We start from the raw sequence: 16,620 nt of genomic DNA on the forward strand, positions 1-16,620 counted from the left end.
TTTCAGCAGCACTAAAATCTTTCAAAATAGGATTTTCCTATGAGAGACGGGCAATTTCCCTGACAGTAAAAACAAAACCAAAACTGTTTAGGAGGCTTACCCCAGCCAATGATGCAGAATTTCAGTATATATCTGCGAATGTAAGTGTTAAATACTTTAACCAGGGCAATGTACATGTGAATTGCTTCTAGCCCCATCCAGGTGAAGGTTGCAAGGAGGAAGAAATGGAGCAGGACAGCAACGGCTGTGCAAAGACCCTCCACGTGAAACGAGGTGATCCAGCCATCCAAGAGGAAGAGGAGGTTCAGGAACAGCAGGGCTGTACTCAAGTTCATCAGGATTTTGGAGGGATAGTCCCTTCGCAATTTCCTGAAAAGGGGAAAAAAGAAAGAAGAGAAGGAATACTGTAAATTAATCTTTTAAGCACAGGCAGTAAATTCATATGGCTCCATAGGAGGAGGAGATTTGTGTTTAATTAGGAGTATTTAAAGATTTTATGACTACTTGGCAAATTATAAATTTTTAAAATTTTTTTAAAGATTTTATTTATTTGAGAGAGAGAGAGAGAGAGAGAGCATGTACAAGCAGGGAGAGGGGCAGTGGTAGAGGGAGCAGGAAGCCTGACGCGGGGCTCGATCCCAGGACCCTGGGATCCTGACCTGAGCCGAAGGCAGACGCTTAACCTACTGAGCCACCCAGGTGCCCCTAAAGTTTTTTTAATATTAATTTGATTTCAAAACCGTTTCCAATTGTTTATGAAATTTCTAGTTAGTTCAATGGATTTTTTTTTTAATCCAGGAAAAATGCTAGTTATAAAAATGAGATTTTTGTTAAAAAAAAAAAAACAATTTCCTTAAAATTTTCTGGAGTTTCTTTTAAATGAGGTAAGGATCCTTTAAAAAAAAAAAAAAGTCCTGTTGGGGTGCCTGAGTGGCTCAGTCGGTTGAGATCATAAGATCTCAGTCGCTTCAGATCATGATCTGGGGTCCTGGGATGGAGCCCTGCCTCCAGGGTCCCTGCTCAGCAGGGAGTCTGCTTCTCTCTTTCCCTCTTTCCCTCTGACCCTTCCACTCTCCCCGCTGCTCATGTTCTGGGGCAAGCTCTCTCTCTCTCTGAATGAATAAATAATGAATAAATAAATAAATGAAGGACTAAATAAAAAATCTTTATTAAAAAAGGGTTCCTGTTTCAGGACTAATTTTATAAGATCTGTGAAGTAAATGTTCTCATATTTACCATGAAAAAAGCACTTTATACAATTTTTATTTATATGTTAAACATCTCTTACAGGTTTAAATGCATTTTATCCATAGACATACAATAATTATAAATTAAGATTCTATAGCGAGAAAATTTATGTTGCATGATATATGTTATGAGAAACCTGAACACTAAAGTTGAACCACCCTACACAATTTGAAAAGTAAGTATTTTTTATCTGTCAAAACCTAGTGCTAACTGTCCCTAAATGTGAATAAGAAAACTGCCTTTGCTTTTAAAAATACTTACTCAAAAGCAACATATGTAAGGAGAGTTGCTGCTGAAAAGATAGCAGATATCCCACACCCAATATAGGTGATGAAGGTGAGAACTTTGGTGTTTCTTGCATCTATCTGTGAGGCAGTTCCTTGAAGGTCCTACATAAATCACGGGAAGCAGCTGTTAAGAATCTCTCTTTTCACGGGAATGGTGTTTTATTAGAAAGTTCACTGCTAGCACTTACAGTCTTAGCTCAATCTGAGGGGCTAAAAACAACAGTGCGAATCAATATGGAAGCTTCCATTTATTGTACTCTTGCAGATCATTCCATGAAGCAAAAGTGTAGCATTATTGAGAGAGTTGCATGTTGTTTTCCATCATTACCTGATAATCCAAACTCTTTGCCCACCAGAATAGCCTGAAGAGCAAAACCACTCCCCCCACAAGTAACTGGGGAGAAGGTCACTGCCTTGCATAATAAATGATCAGACCCATTGCTAACATTTGCAGGGCTAGGGACAGAAGTACAAATAGAGGCCACCATGGCCAATGTGAGCCCTCAGGCAAGCCTTGGCTTCTTTGTCCAGCAGGGAGGGGCTCAGCCAGTGGATAACCAGAGCCTGGTGCCTCTGAGCTTAGTGCTGAGGATCTTTTTTTTTTTTTTCTTTTTTTAAAGATTTTATTTATTTATTTGAGAGAGAGAATGAGATAGAGAGAGCATGAGAGTGGGGAGGGTCAGGGGGAGAAGCAGACTCCCTGCTGAGCAGGGAGCCCGATGTGGGACTCGATCCCAGGACTCCAGGATCATGACCTGAGCCGAAGGCAGTCGCTTAACCAACTGAGCCACCCAGGCGCCCTAGTGCTGAGGATCTTAACTATGGTCATTTCAAAGCTTGGCATGTATTGGGTTGGGTGGTCTTTATTTTTTTATAAATGAGAAGCCATTACGGATTTTTAGATTACAGGGGTTTTGTTTGTTTGTTTGTTTGTTTTAATCCCTGTTGACTTGAGAGGGCACCATTTAAAGTGTTAGGGGTTGTGGAATGGAAAGAAGTAAACACTTTCTAGCATATTAACATGAAACATTAATTTCACCACGCAGAGGTAGACTTGTAAAGTCTGGGCCTGGGAGGGAAATCTTTCTTTCCTTCCTTAAATAGGGAATTGGGTTAGGGATAAATCTTGAGTTAAGACCATCCACTCAATCCTGGTTGGAGAAGAAAAGACACCTCCGTTATGCAGATGTTCAAAAATGGAGTCTTCTTGGAGAAAGGCCATATTCTAAAGGGGATATCTGGTTTAAAATTTTAGGTCTTAGATTATGAAAAAGAAAGTTTGCTTTATAAGCTTTTCATTTTATGTGTTAATTCTCTTTAATTTTCACCAACATGTCAATAAAATTTATTACTCACATACAAAGCCTCCAGTAGGTGGTGTTTGCTTGTGAGTATATGTGTGTGAAATGATGAGAGGAGATTCAGTCTGTGGTTTGGCTGAGGCAGTAGGAAACAGGTAAGAGCACTTCTGTGGCTCCCAGGAATGCCCAGTGATCGAATTCAGCAGACACAGGGGCTCTGGGTCAGAAGGTACTCAGCCTACCCTTCTCTCCCAGGACTCCGTCCAAACACTGGAATGACCTGAGACTCCCCTGGCACATGGAATGGGGTTCAAGTCAGGGCCAGTGGACTCACAGATAGGTTACCCTGACCATCATTTTGGTTACGCCAGGATTTCATGGAGCAGAGAAATGGTCTTGAAGAATCTCCAAGTGACTTGTCCTTACCTCTTGAAAAACTTGTGGCTCCCATCTAGGTGAGGGGGTGAACTTGCAAGCCACAATTAAAATCACAATTTAAAGTGTAAATTAAATAAAATAATGTTATTTACTATTAATACATTCACATACAACTCTCATGTTGTTTTGTACTTTTAGAGAATGAAGAATATGAAAATATTTATTCCTCTGACTAGCCAACATGAAAATGTACTAATGTTAAAAGTATTAAAATCAGTTTTACTACTAGGAAATGTTAACAGAGGACATTAAATCCTTCACACATTTGTAGATTAGAAGATATAATTATGGGTCTGGGGTACATCTTTTAACTTCCCATATGGTAAATGTATCACAGGGCAATGTAGACTCTGGGAGTATCTTATATAAGTGGATAAAGAGTTTGTAAATCAAGAAAGTCTCTTGGGGGGGGAGGGGCGAGATGCAGATGCATCATTTTGGGTGACAGCTGGATCACCTAGCATAGTACCTGCTATAAAGTCACATTCAATCCAATGATTGATAATGCAAAAACAATATTTTATCAAAATTTTCACAGTTCCCTTCTATGTTAGTAAAACCCAACATTATCTTCCTCTTTAACTTTTCTCTCTCTCTTTCCCTCCTTTCCTCTCTCTTTCTCTCTCTCTTTTTTTAAGATTTTATTTATTTATTTGACAGAGAGAGGCACAGCGAGAGAGGGAACACAAGCAGGGGGAGTGGGAGAGGGAGAAGCAGGCTTCCCACTGAGCAGAGAGCCTGATGCGGGGCTAGATCCCAGGACCCTGGGCCCATGACCTGAGCCGAAGGCAGACGCTTAATGAATGAGCCACCCAGGCACCCCTCCTTTCCTCTCTCTTAATTCAAGAGTCTCATGGTGATTTTATCATCGCTGTTAATGCTACAGAAAAAAAACTAAAGTAGGGTTCTTTTTTATGATTATTGTTACATATTTTAAATATGCGATCTCTGATAATTAGCAAGATTCAAGGTACAGATGCCAATTATCAGGAAATAGTTCCCAAAATACATAATCTAAAAAGGCTGACTTACAAAAAGAAGTATGCCTTCCCAAATTATATCATTTCAAAATGAGTTTAGAAATTTCTCCCCTACCATCAGAACTCCAAAGTGTGTGAGGTGGTTACATAAGCAGACCGTCTCGCTCTCATCTGAATCTCTGTGTGCCACACATCCTGACGTGTTCCAAAATCCAGAACCTTCTGTAAGAGGAAGTCCACAAACATTGTGAAAATAACAGCAGGCCAGTTCCTTTTCTATAATGGATGATATCTTCTTTAGGAAAACATGCCTCAGTCTTTTCTGCCTTGCAGTTTATCAGTCAAACAGATACTATTTATTCTTAAAGCTGCCAATACTTAGAATAATTGAGATTCCCGGAATCACAGAACGTTAGTGCTGGATTGGCAGTGAGAGATTATCTAGTCAGTGGTTTTCAACTGTGTTCTATTGAAGATCCTGCAAAAGTTTGATTCTAGTTTAACTCTTAATGTATTACAAAATAAACTTCCATGAAAAGAGTATCCCCCTTTCAAATAATGAAGTCTCTGAAGATCAACACATTTTTTCCCCTTGTTTTAGCTTCTACTTTTGTAAAGACATCAGAACTAACAGAGGTCAGTGTTCTTCTAACATGCTATTATGTACACAGCAATCATGCACAGTGGCAACTTATTATAAATGCCTTTAATGCATCTTATCTGACTTTTATGGTAGGATGTGGAATATGAGCAACTCATATATTGAGTTGCAAGGTGATTTCATTTTTAATTATGTATCCAGTAAATCCATTTTCTCAAAACTGTGAAACCAAACAACAAGACTGTCCAGTTGTGATAAGGCGTATCAAAAACAGAGGTTGGGACACCTGCGGACTCCATTTCTACCAAGAAGCAGCTTGTACTGGTTCTGGTTTAGAGTTAGGATAATCCCACTGGGGATCCCCAAGGGAAGGTGACCTTTAGGGGGCAGAGGTGGGAGTTTTCATAGCTTGTCCTTCCCATCAAAAAGATCCCCACAACTTATACCTAGACTTCTCCCTTAATTTTGCCTTTTTCTCTTAATTGTCAAATGTCACTTTGGAGGCAGTTCATTTCTTTCAAGCAATATATATGTATTATAACCATTTCTTATTTATAGTCCTTTAGTATGCTTTCCTCATAATCTGAGGTCTGGTAGCTAGATTCTAAGTTGTGTGCCTCATGCATATTAATAATCTCCTCAGAGGTGTCCTTAAAAGAATGAGATCAGCATATATCGATATTCCTCTAAAAGTGGCAATCAAAATGCACACTGTATTTTATAAATAACTGAAATCAAAGAGGTTGTTTGGTAAAAAAAAAAAAGTCAAGTTTACTTATTTCTTCTTGCAATGAGTAAAAAGTTGCAGAAATTCGGTTCACTTCCCCAGCTACCTAAACTAAACTTTGCAGTTCAGTTGTCATCACACTTACACTGTGACTCACTCTGGCTGGGGTGGAATGAAAGGAAACGGGGGTGTCTAACAATGTTTAAAATTCAGTTGTTCTTAAGGCAGCCAATATTTTAAAACTTACCGTTTTTGTTCAGATCCCAGAAGGCACAGATGGGATGAGGCACTGCCTATATTAACATAAGAATAAACATGTGAAATTGTGTTTAAAATAAGTGAAAAATCTTATGATCTGAATATGGGAAAAGAGTCAAAATGCTAAGGTTTTCATGAAGAAAGAGACCAGTATTAGTCATGCCAATACAACCTAGGAATGGCAGGCCGTCCAGAAGCATCTCCTCTCACAGAGACTTCAAGTGGAAATCAACCATAACCTCCTGAGGAATCGTGCTTCCCATTTATCTAAAGGTTACTATATATGTCCCACCATAAAATGCTATCCTTAGCACTTATCAAAGCTCTTTACATTATAACTTCACTTCATTTTCAAAATTCTCCTTTACGTCTATGTGCCCGGAATTCAAAGTAGGGATTCAAACAGATATTTTGAACATCCATGTTCACGAGCAACGCTACTCCCAAGAGCCAAAAGGTGGAAGCAATCAAAGTACTCACTGATGGATGAATGGATAAAAAAAATGTGGGAGATATACATACATATATATAAGGAATGTTATCCAGGCTTAAAAAGGAAGGAAATTCTGGTACATGTTATAACATGGATGAACCTTGAAGAAGATTATGTTAGATGAAATAAGCAAGTCACAAAGGACAAATACTATAGGATTCCAATTACATGAGGTGCCTAGAATGGTTAAGTTCACTGAGAGGGAGAGTAAAATGGTGTTTGCAGGGGCCCAGGGGAGGGGAAATGGGGAGCTACTATGTAATGGTCCATGGTTTTTGTTGGGAAACATGAAGCAGTTCTGGGGATGAATGGTTCGATGGGCGCAGAACAACGGGAATGCACTAAAATGTCACAGAACGGTACACTTAAAAATGGTGAAAATAGTAAATATTATGTAATGTACATTTTACCACAATAAAAAATTCTTCATGGATGAAGGAGCTGAAACAAAGGAAGCCAAAGGGTAGAACAAGGACGTCTCAGAGGGCTGGGTGACAAAGCCAGGCTAGTTCTTAGATGACCTAACTTCCAAGCCTCAGTCCTTATCAGCCAGCTTCCTTCCTGCCTACCTTCCTGTCTGCCTCATAGACGGGAGAATCATGAGTGGGGCCCTCTGGAAAAGAGGGGAGACCCTGTGCCTGGCCTTACCTGGGGCCAAAGGAACCCCCATATAATTTTATCAAATAAACAGATGAGAGCAAGGGTAATGAGGCAACAAAAAAGCAACATTTGCCAAGATTCTAGATAACTGCTAACCTCTCAAAAAATGAGTCAACCCTGCCCTGTTTCCCTTCTGCTTTCCCAGTAGCAGTCATTTCTGACTTAAAAAAAAACAAACCCAAGCCTTTTAATGGCAGGATTGTGCAACCGCATCTGCATCTAATTTCTCAAAGTAATGTGTCGTTCCTTAAAAGGAAAAGAGGGGTCCTTTTCTTCACTCTCATTCTTCTGATGACTGAATCCCAGAGGGGAACAATTCCCCCACTTGCCAACATTTACGGTGACATTACAGCACCACCTGCTTAACTGTTCTCCCCTTTTTGGAAAATTGCCCCCATCAAAAAAGTACCAGTAGAATAAAGTTCTTACCATGTAGGAAAAAAAAAAAGGCCCCACACTTCTCTGAAATAGTCTGCCTCTGTTCCATTGTCCTTTGTAGCATTTGCTTACCTGGTTTCTCATATGTTTGATTTTAATTCGAACAGGGTCCTTCAGACCCTGGATAGTAATGTTTCCAATACTGCATGCCATCACATAACTCACTAAGGTGCCTTTCTTGGTTTCTACATCCTTTTAAAGAAAAAAAAAAAAAAGGATTATTAGTCAGAAGTACACTTGTATTTGATTTTGGTGCTCCCAAACACACAAACTGTCAGCACTTTTTACATTTAAGATTTTCAATTATAGAACATCCTGTTTATAAGATCAAATTGCTGGCTTTCCTGAAAGAGCTTTGCTATTTCCCTTATTATAATAAATACATTGAGGGAACATTATGAGCTGATCCTGTAAGGCAGTGTTCATAAAACCTCACTCTCGATTGCCGTGACTGATGTCAGCCGGTTATCGTCTGAAACAATGCGAACCCAGAAATAATGGACTCATAAAAAGCCACGAAACAATTAGATCACTTCCCTGCCCTAGAAAACAGATGAAGTTGTTTGCTGTTAGAGAAGTATAAAAGAAAGACGGTGTGAAAAATTAAAAAACAACAACAATTCATCTTTCACATCCCTGCCAACAGCCTCATGTGTTTAGTAACTTATAATTCTACTAGATGAGGGTCCCATCCAAAACTTTTTTAAAAAATTTATTTATTTGAGAGAAAGAGAGAGCGACCGCGGGTGTGGGGGAAGAGGGAGAGGGAGAGAATCTTATGCAGACTCCATGCTGAGCGTGGATCCGGGGAGGAGGGGCTCAGTCTCATGACTCAGAGATCATGACCCTGAGATCGTGAACTGAGCCAAAACCAAGAGTCAGACACTTAACTTACTGCATCACCCAGGCGCCCCCCATCCAGAACTTCTACCTTCTCTGATTGTATACCTGCCACCCTCTGTAGCTTCCCCTTCAGAGACAAGGTTGTCAGGATAGCAAACCAGTGAATCCATGCTGCAAAATGAGGCCAACAGTGTGTCTCTCAGCAAGACCATCTCTTACTCCTTCTTCCCTTGTGTTTTTCTTGTCAAACCTCCTGTATTTATCTATTGCAGCTTATAAATCAGTTGTTTGGGAATAATTACAGGATTTCTTAAATGCCAAATAAATCTCAGCATTCAGAATATAGTTTATTACTTATGTGTGATCGTGCTCAATAAAGTTGGTAATGGCTTGTGGATATCCTGTCTTTTCTTTAAAAAAAAAATACTCATACCTTGTTTACTATGTTAGGGCAGTACCAGAGAACCCTTAAAATCTTTTGACTCTGCTATAAATTTACTTTAAAAAACAAACATATGTTTCCTAATAATATGTTGATTGGGAGGTGCCAAGAGAGAAGGGAAAGGTAGCATGCAGAAAACAGACTCAAGGGGCGTCTGGGTGGCTCAGTCGTTAAGCGTCTGCCTTTGGCTCAGGTCATGATCCCAGGGTCCTGGAATCGAGCCCCACATCGGTCTCCCTGCTCCACGGGAAGCCTGCTTCTCCCTCTCCAACTCCCCCTACTTGTGTTCCCTCTATCGCTGTGTCTCTCTCTGTCAAATAAATAAATAAAATCTTAAAAAATATTAAAAAAAAAAAACAGACTCAAAATGAAACAATGACAGATTCTAACAGTTCTAACCTTTCTCCCAAACCCCCTCCCTCTGGGCTCAACCTCTCCTCTGAACAGAGCCTCCTCCACCACCCATCACATTTTTGTGACACATACTGCATTTTTTGTTTTGTTTTTAAAGGTGGTGTTGTAAGCCTCAAATAATTTTAATAAATGCAGTTTTATCTGTTCATAGCTATTAAATCCTTCAGAATAATTTGTATTCACATTATTAATTTACTCAAAATTTTTATATAGCTTGTTCTAAAACATTTGCTGAAAAAATTTTAAAATTTTAGAATTATTGTAAATGATTTCATGGTATATCTTTTTCTTATCTGTAATTTATTTTGCCACGCCTCTGTACATGACAGTTGGAGGCAATTCTATTGGCCTTGAGACTTGGCTGTCTTCTCTTACACAGATGGTGTTGTTTGGTATATGCTGGGATCTTTAATTTAATAGATAACTGTTATTTTTTAAAAAGCTCAGTGAAACTAGTCTGGATCGGGTTGCACTTGCAAAGGAAACCAGAGGTCACCTGTGTTTGCTGGCAGTGGACTTTCTAGTATCTAGAAATGATGCCAATAAAAATGACAATATGTGCTCAGCACAATGCCACCCCGCTCTGGGGATGTGTGAAGGCCAAAGGTCATTTGAAATAGTAATGGGAAAACTGATTAAAGCCAAGAATGCTGCTCATTATGTAAACAGTGCTTCCTGCTGAATTTAAAAAAAAAAAAAACAGAAACAAAAACAAAACCTTTCCTTTGGCACACAATTTCTTTGACTCTGAAGGTCTAAATTGCTGGAGAGCATAAAATATTTAACAAAAGGAATAATAAATAGTCCCTTCTCCACAAATTCCATTCCTAATTGTACCATGCAAGTCTTAATCTAATATTTGATTTATTTAAAAAACCTAAATGAACACATCCTGTAATAAGCATATAATTACCTGAAATAAAATGCTTAACTAATTATGTTAAAATTTTTCATTTTTGAAGACACAGTAGGTTAATTTCTCTATGCCTCTTGATATATTTTCAAGGAATCCAAACTTTCGTTTTTTCCTTCTGAGCAAAGAAACTCAATTTGCAATTGAAAAATAATTTAATGAACCCATACCTGGAAAAGTCCAGTTTTATTGAAGAAAGTAAACTGTGCTCTTTTAACTAATACAGAATCTTCTTGACTTAAATCCTCAAGTAAGTTTGGAGGCAAAATTACAGAAGCCAATGGATCCATTTGTCCACTCTCAAAATCCATCTGTCACACACACAGAGATACACGGGTCGAGTAATGACAAATTACCATGATAACTACTCCACATCTGAATGAGGCAGGCAAGGGCTACTTGGTTAGGGCTGGGGTTTCCCTTTACCTCTGCTGGAGTCACTGCCGCCCTGAATGAACCCCTACCGACAAAAGCCTGGATCTCATCTGGGTTTTGCAAATGTGGAAAAACAGAAGATGCACTGATTTTAAGGCAAAATGAGAAATCAACAAATCGGTTAACCTCTTCAAGAGTGAGATTTACACTTAATAGACTTTGAGCTTTTCTCAAAACACCTAGTGAAGGAAAAAAAACAAGATTGGAGTTGATCCGTCTGATTGCTGAGACTGAGTATCTCTGCACAGAGGAAGCAGCAGAAGTTTTCTGAATACTCTTGGATATCGTCTTTCCCTGAACCCACAGATCAGGCTCAAAGGTGTCTTCCCATAAATGGATTCGGAATGAGACTGAGGCTGACCAAGTTTTCACTCTTAAATGTGAAACAGAAATATCCAAAAGAGCCACTACTCTCAAGCAGAAAAATGTCCTTCCTTTTATCCAGATTCTTAAATATTCCATCTTGGTTTATCTCCAGAGTGGAGAACCAGCACGTACCACTGTGTGCTCTCCCGTGTCAAGGACGATGTTACCTCATTTCATTTGCCCACGTGGCTAACACTAACATACAGTAGGAACTTGAGAAGTATCTGCTGGAAGGTCACTTCCACAGGGCAGAGAGGCTCTCCATTAACCTGTCCAGCCTCATCACTGCCTACCCTCCTCCCAGGCTTCACACCACTGGTCCTCAGCAGAGTGCCATTCAAAGACCAGCACAATCAGCAACGCCTGGGAACCTGTTCCAAGTGCGAACTTTGGAGATCCACCCAGGACCTACTAACTTAGAATCTCTGGGGATGGGAGCCCGCCATCTGTTCTGACAAGCGCTCCAGGTGGTACAATGCAGTTTGACAACCACTGGTGTGGTTGAATACATGACACTTCTTCCCACTTGGGCCCTGAACAAAGCCCTTTCTTCTGACTGAATGGATCCGCCCCACCACTCCCAAAGGGGTTTCCCACTGATGGTTGAACACTCAGTTCCACTATCACCTCTTGTAGAAGGTAAGCTGACCACCCCGTCACATGGGTTCTAAAAGGACACCTCCTCTCGGTGTCCACATACCTGTGGCTACTGCTATTATTAACCTCAGCCAGTGACCTGACCTACCTGCCTGTCACCCCACCGACCAAGATCTTCAAGCAGAAACTGGCAAGTGATCAGATAGTTTCCTTTGTCTAATTAATTAAAATTAAACACTGGCTCATTACCTGGAAATAGGATTCATTATTGCTTGGAAGACCGATGCTAAAATTTGAAATTTCATTTGTCCCTGGGGACAGGGATGAGACTCCAAGAGCCAAATTCCGAGTTGTAATATTCACATGTGATGTGCTACTTAGGTCTATCTTGAAGGCCAATTCGTCAATTGTCTTTAAAGCTCTAAAGAAATGACAATACCACTGTTAAGTAACACGTTTTATGTACTTGTACACATGCGATTTGCAGCAGGACAAAATACAAAACCAGTAAAATTGTCTTTAAATTTTCTGACCTTAACATGAATACCAACAAAACTACCCCAAACCACAATAACATCAGTTTAAACACAGAATCATAGTGATGAATGCATCCTCAAGAGAAATGTTATGCTTTAAGGAATACCAACAATTAAATCACCCTAAACAAATACTGTTTTTCACCTCTTAGCCTTTCTTTCCTCATATAAAAAATACCTTTTCTATTTTATAACTGAGTGAGAATCAAAGGAAAATAATGAGGTAAAAGCATTTTTTTGGACTCTAAAACACTATAAAAAGTTTGTAATTATTATGTAGATAAGGTAAGTAAAAAATACATTTTAACAAATATAAAATTTTCATTGAAGAAATTTGGTTGAAAGGAAGGAAACAAGAACTATTAACACATTAAGTGAAATAACTGGATGCACACTAATTGTGTAAAAACAGGTACATTTTATATGCCCTGGGCATTTTCATTCCCGAAGTACGACGACCACAAAGCTATGGCATTTCCATGTCACAGTCCGTAGGACAGAGTTTACAGGGACCAAGTTATGCCTAAAAGATGTGAGCTGAATGTTTGCTAAGTGTCTCTTTTGCAATCAAAGTGTCCTATGCTAATATATATAATAGCTTATCTTTGAATTAATTCCAGTTAACGTCTTTTCAGATGAGAAATGACATACTGATTATGTTTTTCTGGGGCTATTTATATATCTTGCCAGATGGACAATCCTAATCATTTTGTAAATTATATTTTTCAAGAAAGAAAATAGAGAACTTTGAAGTTCACTTTGTGAATGATCTTTGGAACTATCCATGGATCTTCTGGAGATTTAAATGATGAAAGCTGGCCACCAAGCATTCAGATAACTGAGAAATTACACAACATGTATCCAATAAATTTTACTCTCCAGAAGAAAAAAAAAAAAAAAACTTACTCAGAAGAAGACTCAAGCAAGTCACTGTCCGGACTGGTTAAGATATTGGAAAATATATTCATTAAAGTTGAACCAAGCGTTATATCAATGTTTTCTTCTTTATTCACAATCCTTTTGACCTGTTCTACAATGCTGGTAATATTGGCTGAGCTTAAGGTCTGCCCATCACTAGTTAAATTTAAAATCTGGTTGGCCACTTCATTTACTTCTCCTAAAAAAAGACAGAAAAAACAAAACACAAAATTTTGAACATTTCAGGAATCCAAAACATACTAGGATATTTCCACTTCAGAGTCCCAACTTTGGAGGGACCAATATTCATATATAGTTCTAAGAGAAATGTACCCAGAATCACAAAAAATAAGTTTATAGCTGCTGCTTAAAAATAATACACAACTAGGGGCTCCTGGGTGGCTCAGTCAGTTAAGTGTCTGCCTTCGGCTCAGGTCATGATCCCAGGGTCCTGGGATCTACCAGCAGTTGGCTCCCTGCTCAGTGGGGAGTCTGCTTCTCCCTCTGCCCTTCCCCCTCCCCCAGCTCATGCTCTCTCTTTCTCAAATCAATAATAAATAAAATCTTTAAGGAAAATAATACACAACTATAAAACACTGACAAAAATATCAATTTATTTGTTACATGTTCTCTAAAATTATTTATTTTTAATCTCTAATAGAATAAGCAGGACAAAAAGTTATCAGGAAAAACACAAAAGTTTTACAAAAAAGAATCAGGAAAAACAGAATTTTCTACCTTAAGTGAAACAATCATTTGCTTAAGCTTTTATTATCACAATGGTTATCATATAGCAGAAGAATATATCTGAAGAGGATGAAAACTATGAAGTATGAAGTCATTTCATTTTGCCTGTGAGAACTGAAGGAAAATTGCTCACTTACTTGAACAGTTGGAGAGATCAGGAGGTCCCCAGTAGGCTACAGATGTGTTGGCAGGGTCACGATAACTGGGGAACAAAACAAGGTATTTCAAATATTTGGCATAAATGACACTTTAATTGACAAAATTGGTTAATAATAAGTTTGAGAATTTGCCTTGATGTCTACGTAAATTTCATTTGAAAATAAAATTGTAATACATTGAAATAAAACTCCCACTGAGAATTCTTATTAGAAAAAAATCAGGTGCCATGCATCCTGGAAACACAATACTAGCAATAGTGTGTGTCCTAAGCTAGGATATATCCGGTTACTAAGGTTAAAGGCCTATTTGGTAATGTGGCTCAAATACCTCTTTAAGAACTTTGATAAAATCTGATTTTGATTTCACATAACTCTGTAAAGCAGATTATAATCCACACTTTATAGGTGAGGAAAAAGACTTAGAGAAATCAAAGAATATTCCGAAGTCTCACAGCCAGGAAGGGGCAGAGCCTTGTTTCAAACTAGGGTCAGTAACTCTCTAAAGCCCCTTCTTTCCTTCCTACCATGTGTCAAGCACAGCAGAATGTGCAAAGTTTGGGCAGTTTCCATTTTTGACCCCCCCGCCCCTCACCCCTGTGAGAAAACTCCAACTGGGGGTGAGGAGTATTCAGTGAATCCTCTGCAGTCGACCTGTCTCTGAGGTTTCTGTTAAACACTTAGGAAAACTCTATACCCTGACAGTCTGCATTAGCAGCCTGCCCTAGCCTAGGACCCTGAATTTATTCCCTCTTTTTCTGCTTCTTCTCACTCCAACAATAACCATTCCCAATTGTTTAAAAGTTTTGGAATTTCAGACGCATGTTCCAAAGCTGGAAGTTAGTGCCGTTCATCCACATGCTTTGCTCTAGAGTCACCCTGAGGTTTCCAGACTTCCCCATCTTTCTTTGGAGAAAGCTAAATTAGCATGGCACTTGGAGTAAAAAGGCTTTTCTGGGTAACCTACCTGCCTTTTTACCCTCCATGAAGTGTGATTTAGGTGTTCACAGACTTTCCTGTCCTTCCCAATCACTATACAATGTATGGGGACTATCATGCAGCCAGCCTGTGTAACCCAGGCAGGTAGACAATGTGCAGCTTTACTGGCAAGATTCAATAAAAGCATTACCATGTCCGTGAAGCATAAAAGCCCTGTTTCCCTGGACAGGGAAAGTTGTATACAGAAGGTGGGATGAGTGGCCAGCGATAGCCTTTGGGATCCTCATCAGCAGGACATAAACCTATGTGAAAATAAGAGCCAACACAGAAATGTTAATCTATTCTTTGAAGTAAAAGGTGAAAGATAAGAGCAAAATGATGATGTTGGTACTTAGGTATTTATTTCATATAATGCTAAAATACTAGTTTTATTTTTAATGTTCAGACTTTGTAAACCTTTAGAAATTAGGAACAATAAACATATAGTACACTTCAGACACAAAAGTTATTCAAATCAAAGTCACACACTTATGGGAGTATAATCATTAAACATACATCATTATTCTAATATAAATCGTTAGCTGGTAACATTAGTAAAATAAAGATGCATTCAAAAAATGAACACCACATACAATGACGATCGTGAAAAATTCAAAATGTAATATGATCTTTTTCCAAAGGGGAAAGCCTACAAAATGATGCATCAATCCTGCTGTCATTGAGTTGTAAGCATATTTTATGGAAACATTTCCAGCTATTCTGAAAGCATCGATTGCCTGGAATTCTGCTGGGGGGATGGAGAGAGGGGACCCATTAACCAGTGCCACATGCCCCTCACCTGTGCCCTCATCCTCAAATCATCCCACCTGTTGTTGGAAAACTCTCTGGGCAAGAGTCATGACATCAGTAATTCAGATTTTACCATTTTAAAAATATCCAAATAAAAGCAATATATCAACGACAATAATTTCAGGACTGAAAAATAGCAAATTAAACCAGACCATTGGGAACTGGTATTGGAGTCACCAACTTAACATTTAAAGAAATTTCCCATCTACATTCTAAGCCTTAATCAACATCACCAGGGTTTGTTCTTTAATATTTTCAATTGGTAGAAACTTTTCCTCATAGGCCCACTTGCAGAAAAACAATAAAGCACAGAATTTATTTTTTTTATTATGTAAGTCACCATACATCATTAGTTTTTGATGTAGTGATCCACAATTCATTGTTTTTGTATAACCTCCAGTGCTCCATGCAGTACGTGCCCTCCTTAATACCCATTACCAGGCTCACCCATCCCCCCACACCCCTCCCCTCTAAAACCCTCAGTTTGTTTCTCGGAGCCCGTAGTCTCTCATGGTTTGTCTCCCCCTCTGATTTCCCCCCCCTTCATTTTTCCCTTCCTTCTCCTAATGTCCTCCATGCTATTCCTTATGTTCTACAAATAAGTGAAACCATATGATAATTGACTTTCTCTGCTTGACTTATTTCGCTTAGCATAATCTCCTCCAGTCCCATCCATGTTGATGCAAAAGTTGGGTATTCATCCTTTCTGATGGCTGAGTAATAGTCAATTGTATATATAGACATCTTTTTTTTTTAAGATTTTTTTTTTAATTTATTTATTTGACAGAGAGAGACAGAGAGAAAGAGGGAACAGAAGCAGGGGGGAGTGGGAGAGGAAGAAGCAGGCTTTCCGCAGAGCAGGGAGCCCGATGTGGGGCTCGATTCCAGGACCCTGGGATCATGACCTGAGCTGAAGGCAGATGCTTAAGGACTGAGCCACCCAGGTGCCCCTGGACCACATCTTCTTTATCCATTTGTCTGTTGAAAGGCATCTCGGTTCTTTCCACAGTTTGGCTATTGTGGACATTGCTGCTA

General features: G+C 39.0%; 1 protein-coding gene across 2 annotated transcripts in view; it reads right to left on the minus strand.

Annotated features, from left to right (window-relative positions):
- Window positions 1–16,620, minus strand: part of ADGRG6 (adhesion G protein-coupled receptor G6) — a 124,364-nt gene that overhangs the window by 23,044 nt on the left and 84,700 nt on the right. For both annotated transcript variants that reach the window (XM_044917386.1, XM_044917385.1), the window contains 10 exons: window positions 14,927–15,038; window positions 13,780–13,844; window positions 12,884–13,094; window positions 11,691–11,862; window positions 10,214–10,354; window positions 7,504–7,623; window positions 5,830–5,875; window positions 4,370–4,476; window positions 1,510–1,637; window positions 101–369 (listed from right to left, as the gene is read on the minus strand). In XM_044917386.1, coding sequence (XP_044773321.1) covers window positions 101–369; window positions 1,510–1,637; window positions 4,370–4,476; window positions 5,830–5,875; window positions 7,504–7,623; window positions 10,214–10,354; window positions 11,691–11,862; window positions 12,884–13,094; window positions 13,780–13,844; window positions 14,927–15,038 — 1,371 coding nt within the window. The remainder of the gene's footprint in view (window positions 1–100; window positions 370–1,509; window positions 1,638–4,369; window positions 4,477–5,829; window positions 5,876–7,503; window positions 7,624–10,213; window positions 10,355–11,690; window positions 11,863–12,883; window positions 13,095–13,779; window positions 13,845–14,926; window positions 15,039–16,620) is intronic.

Source organism: Neomonachus schauinslandi, chromosome 8 (assembly GCF_002201575.2).
Source record: "Neomonachus schauinslandi chromosome 8, ASM220157v2, whole genome shotgun sequence".
In the NCBI taxonomy this organism is placed as follows: Eukaryota; Metazoa; Chordata; class Mammalia; order Carnivora; family Phocidae; genus Neomonachus; species Neomonachus schauinslandi.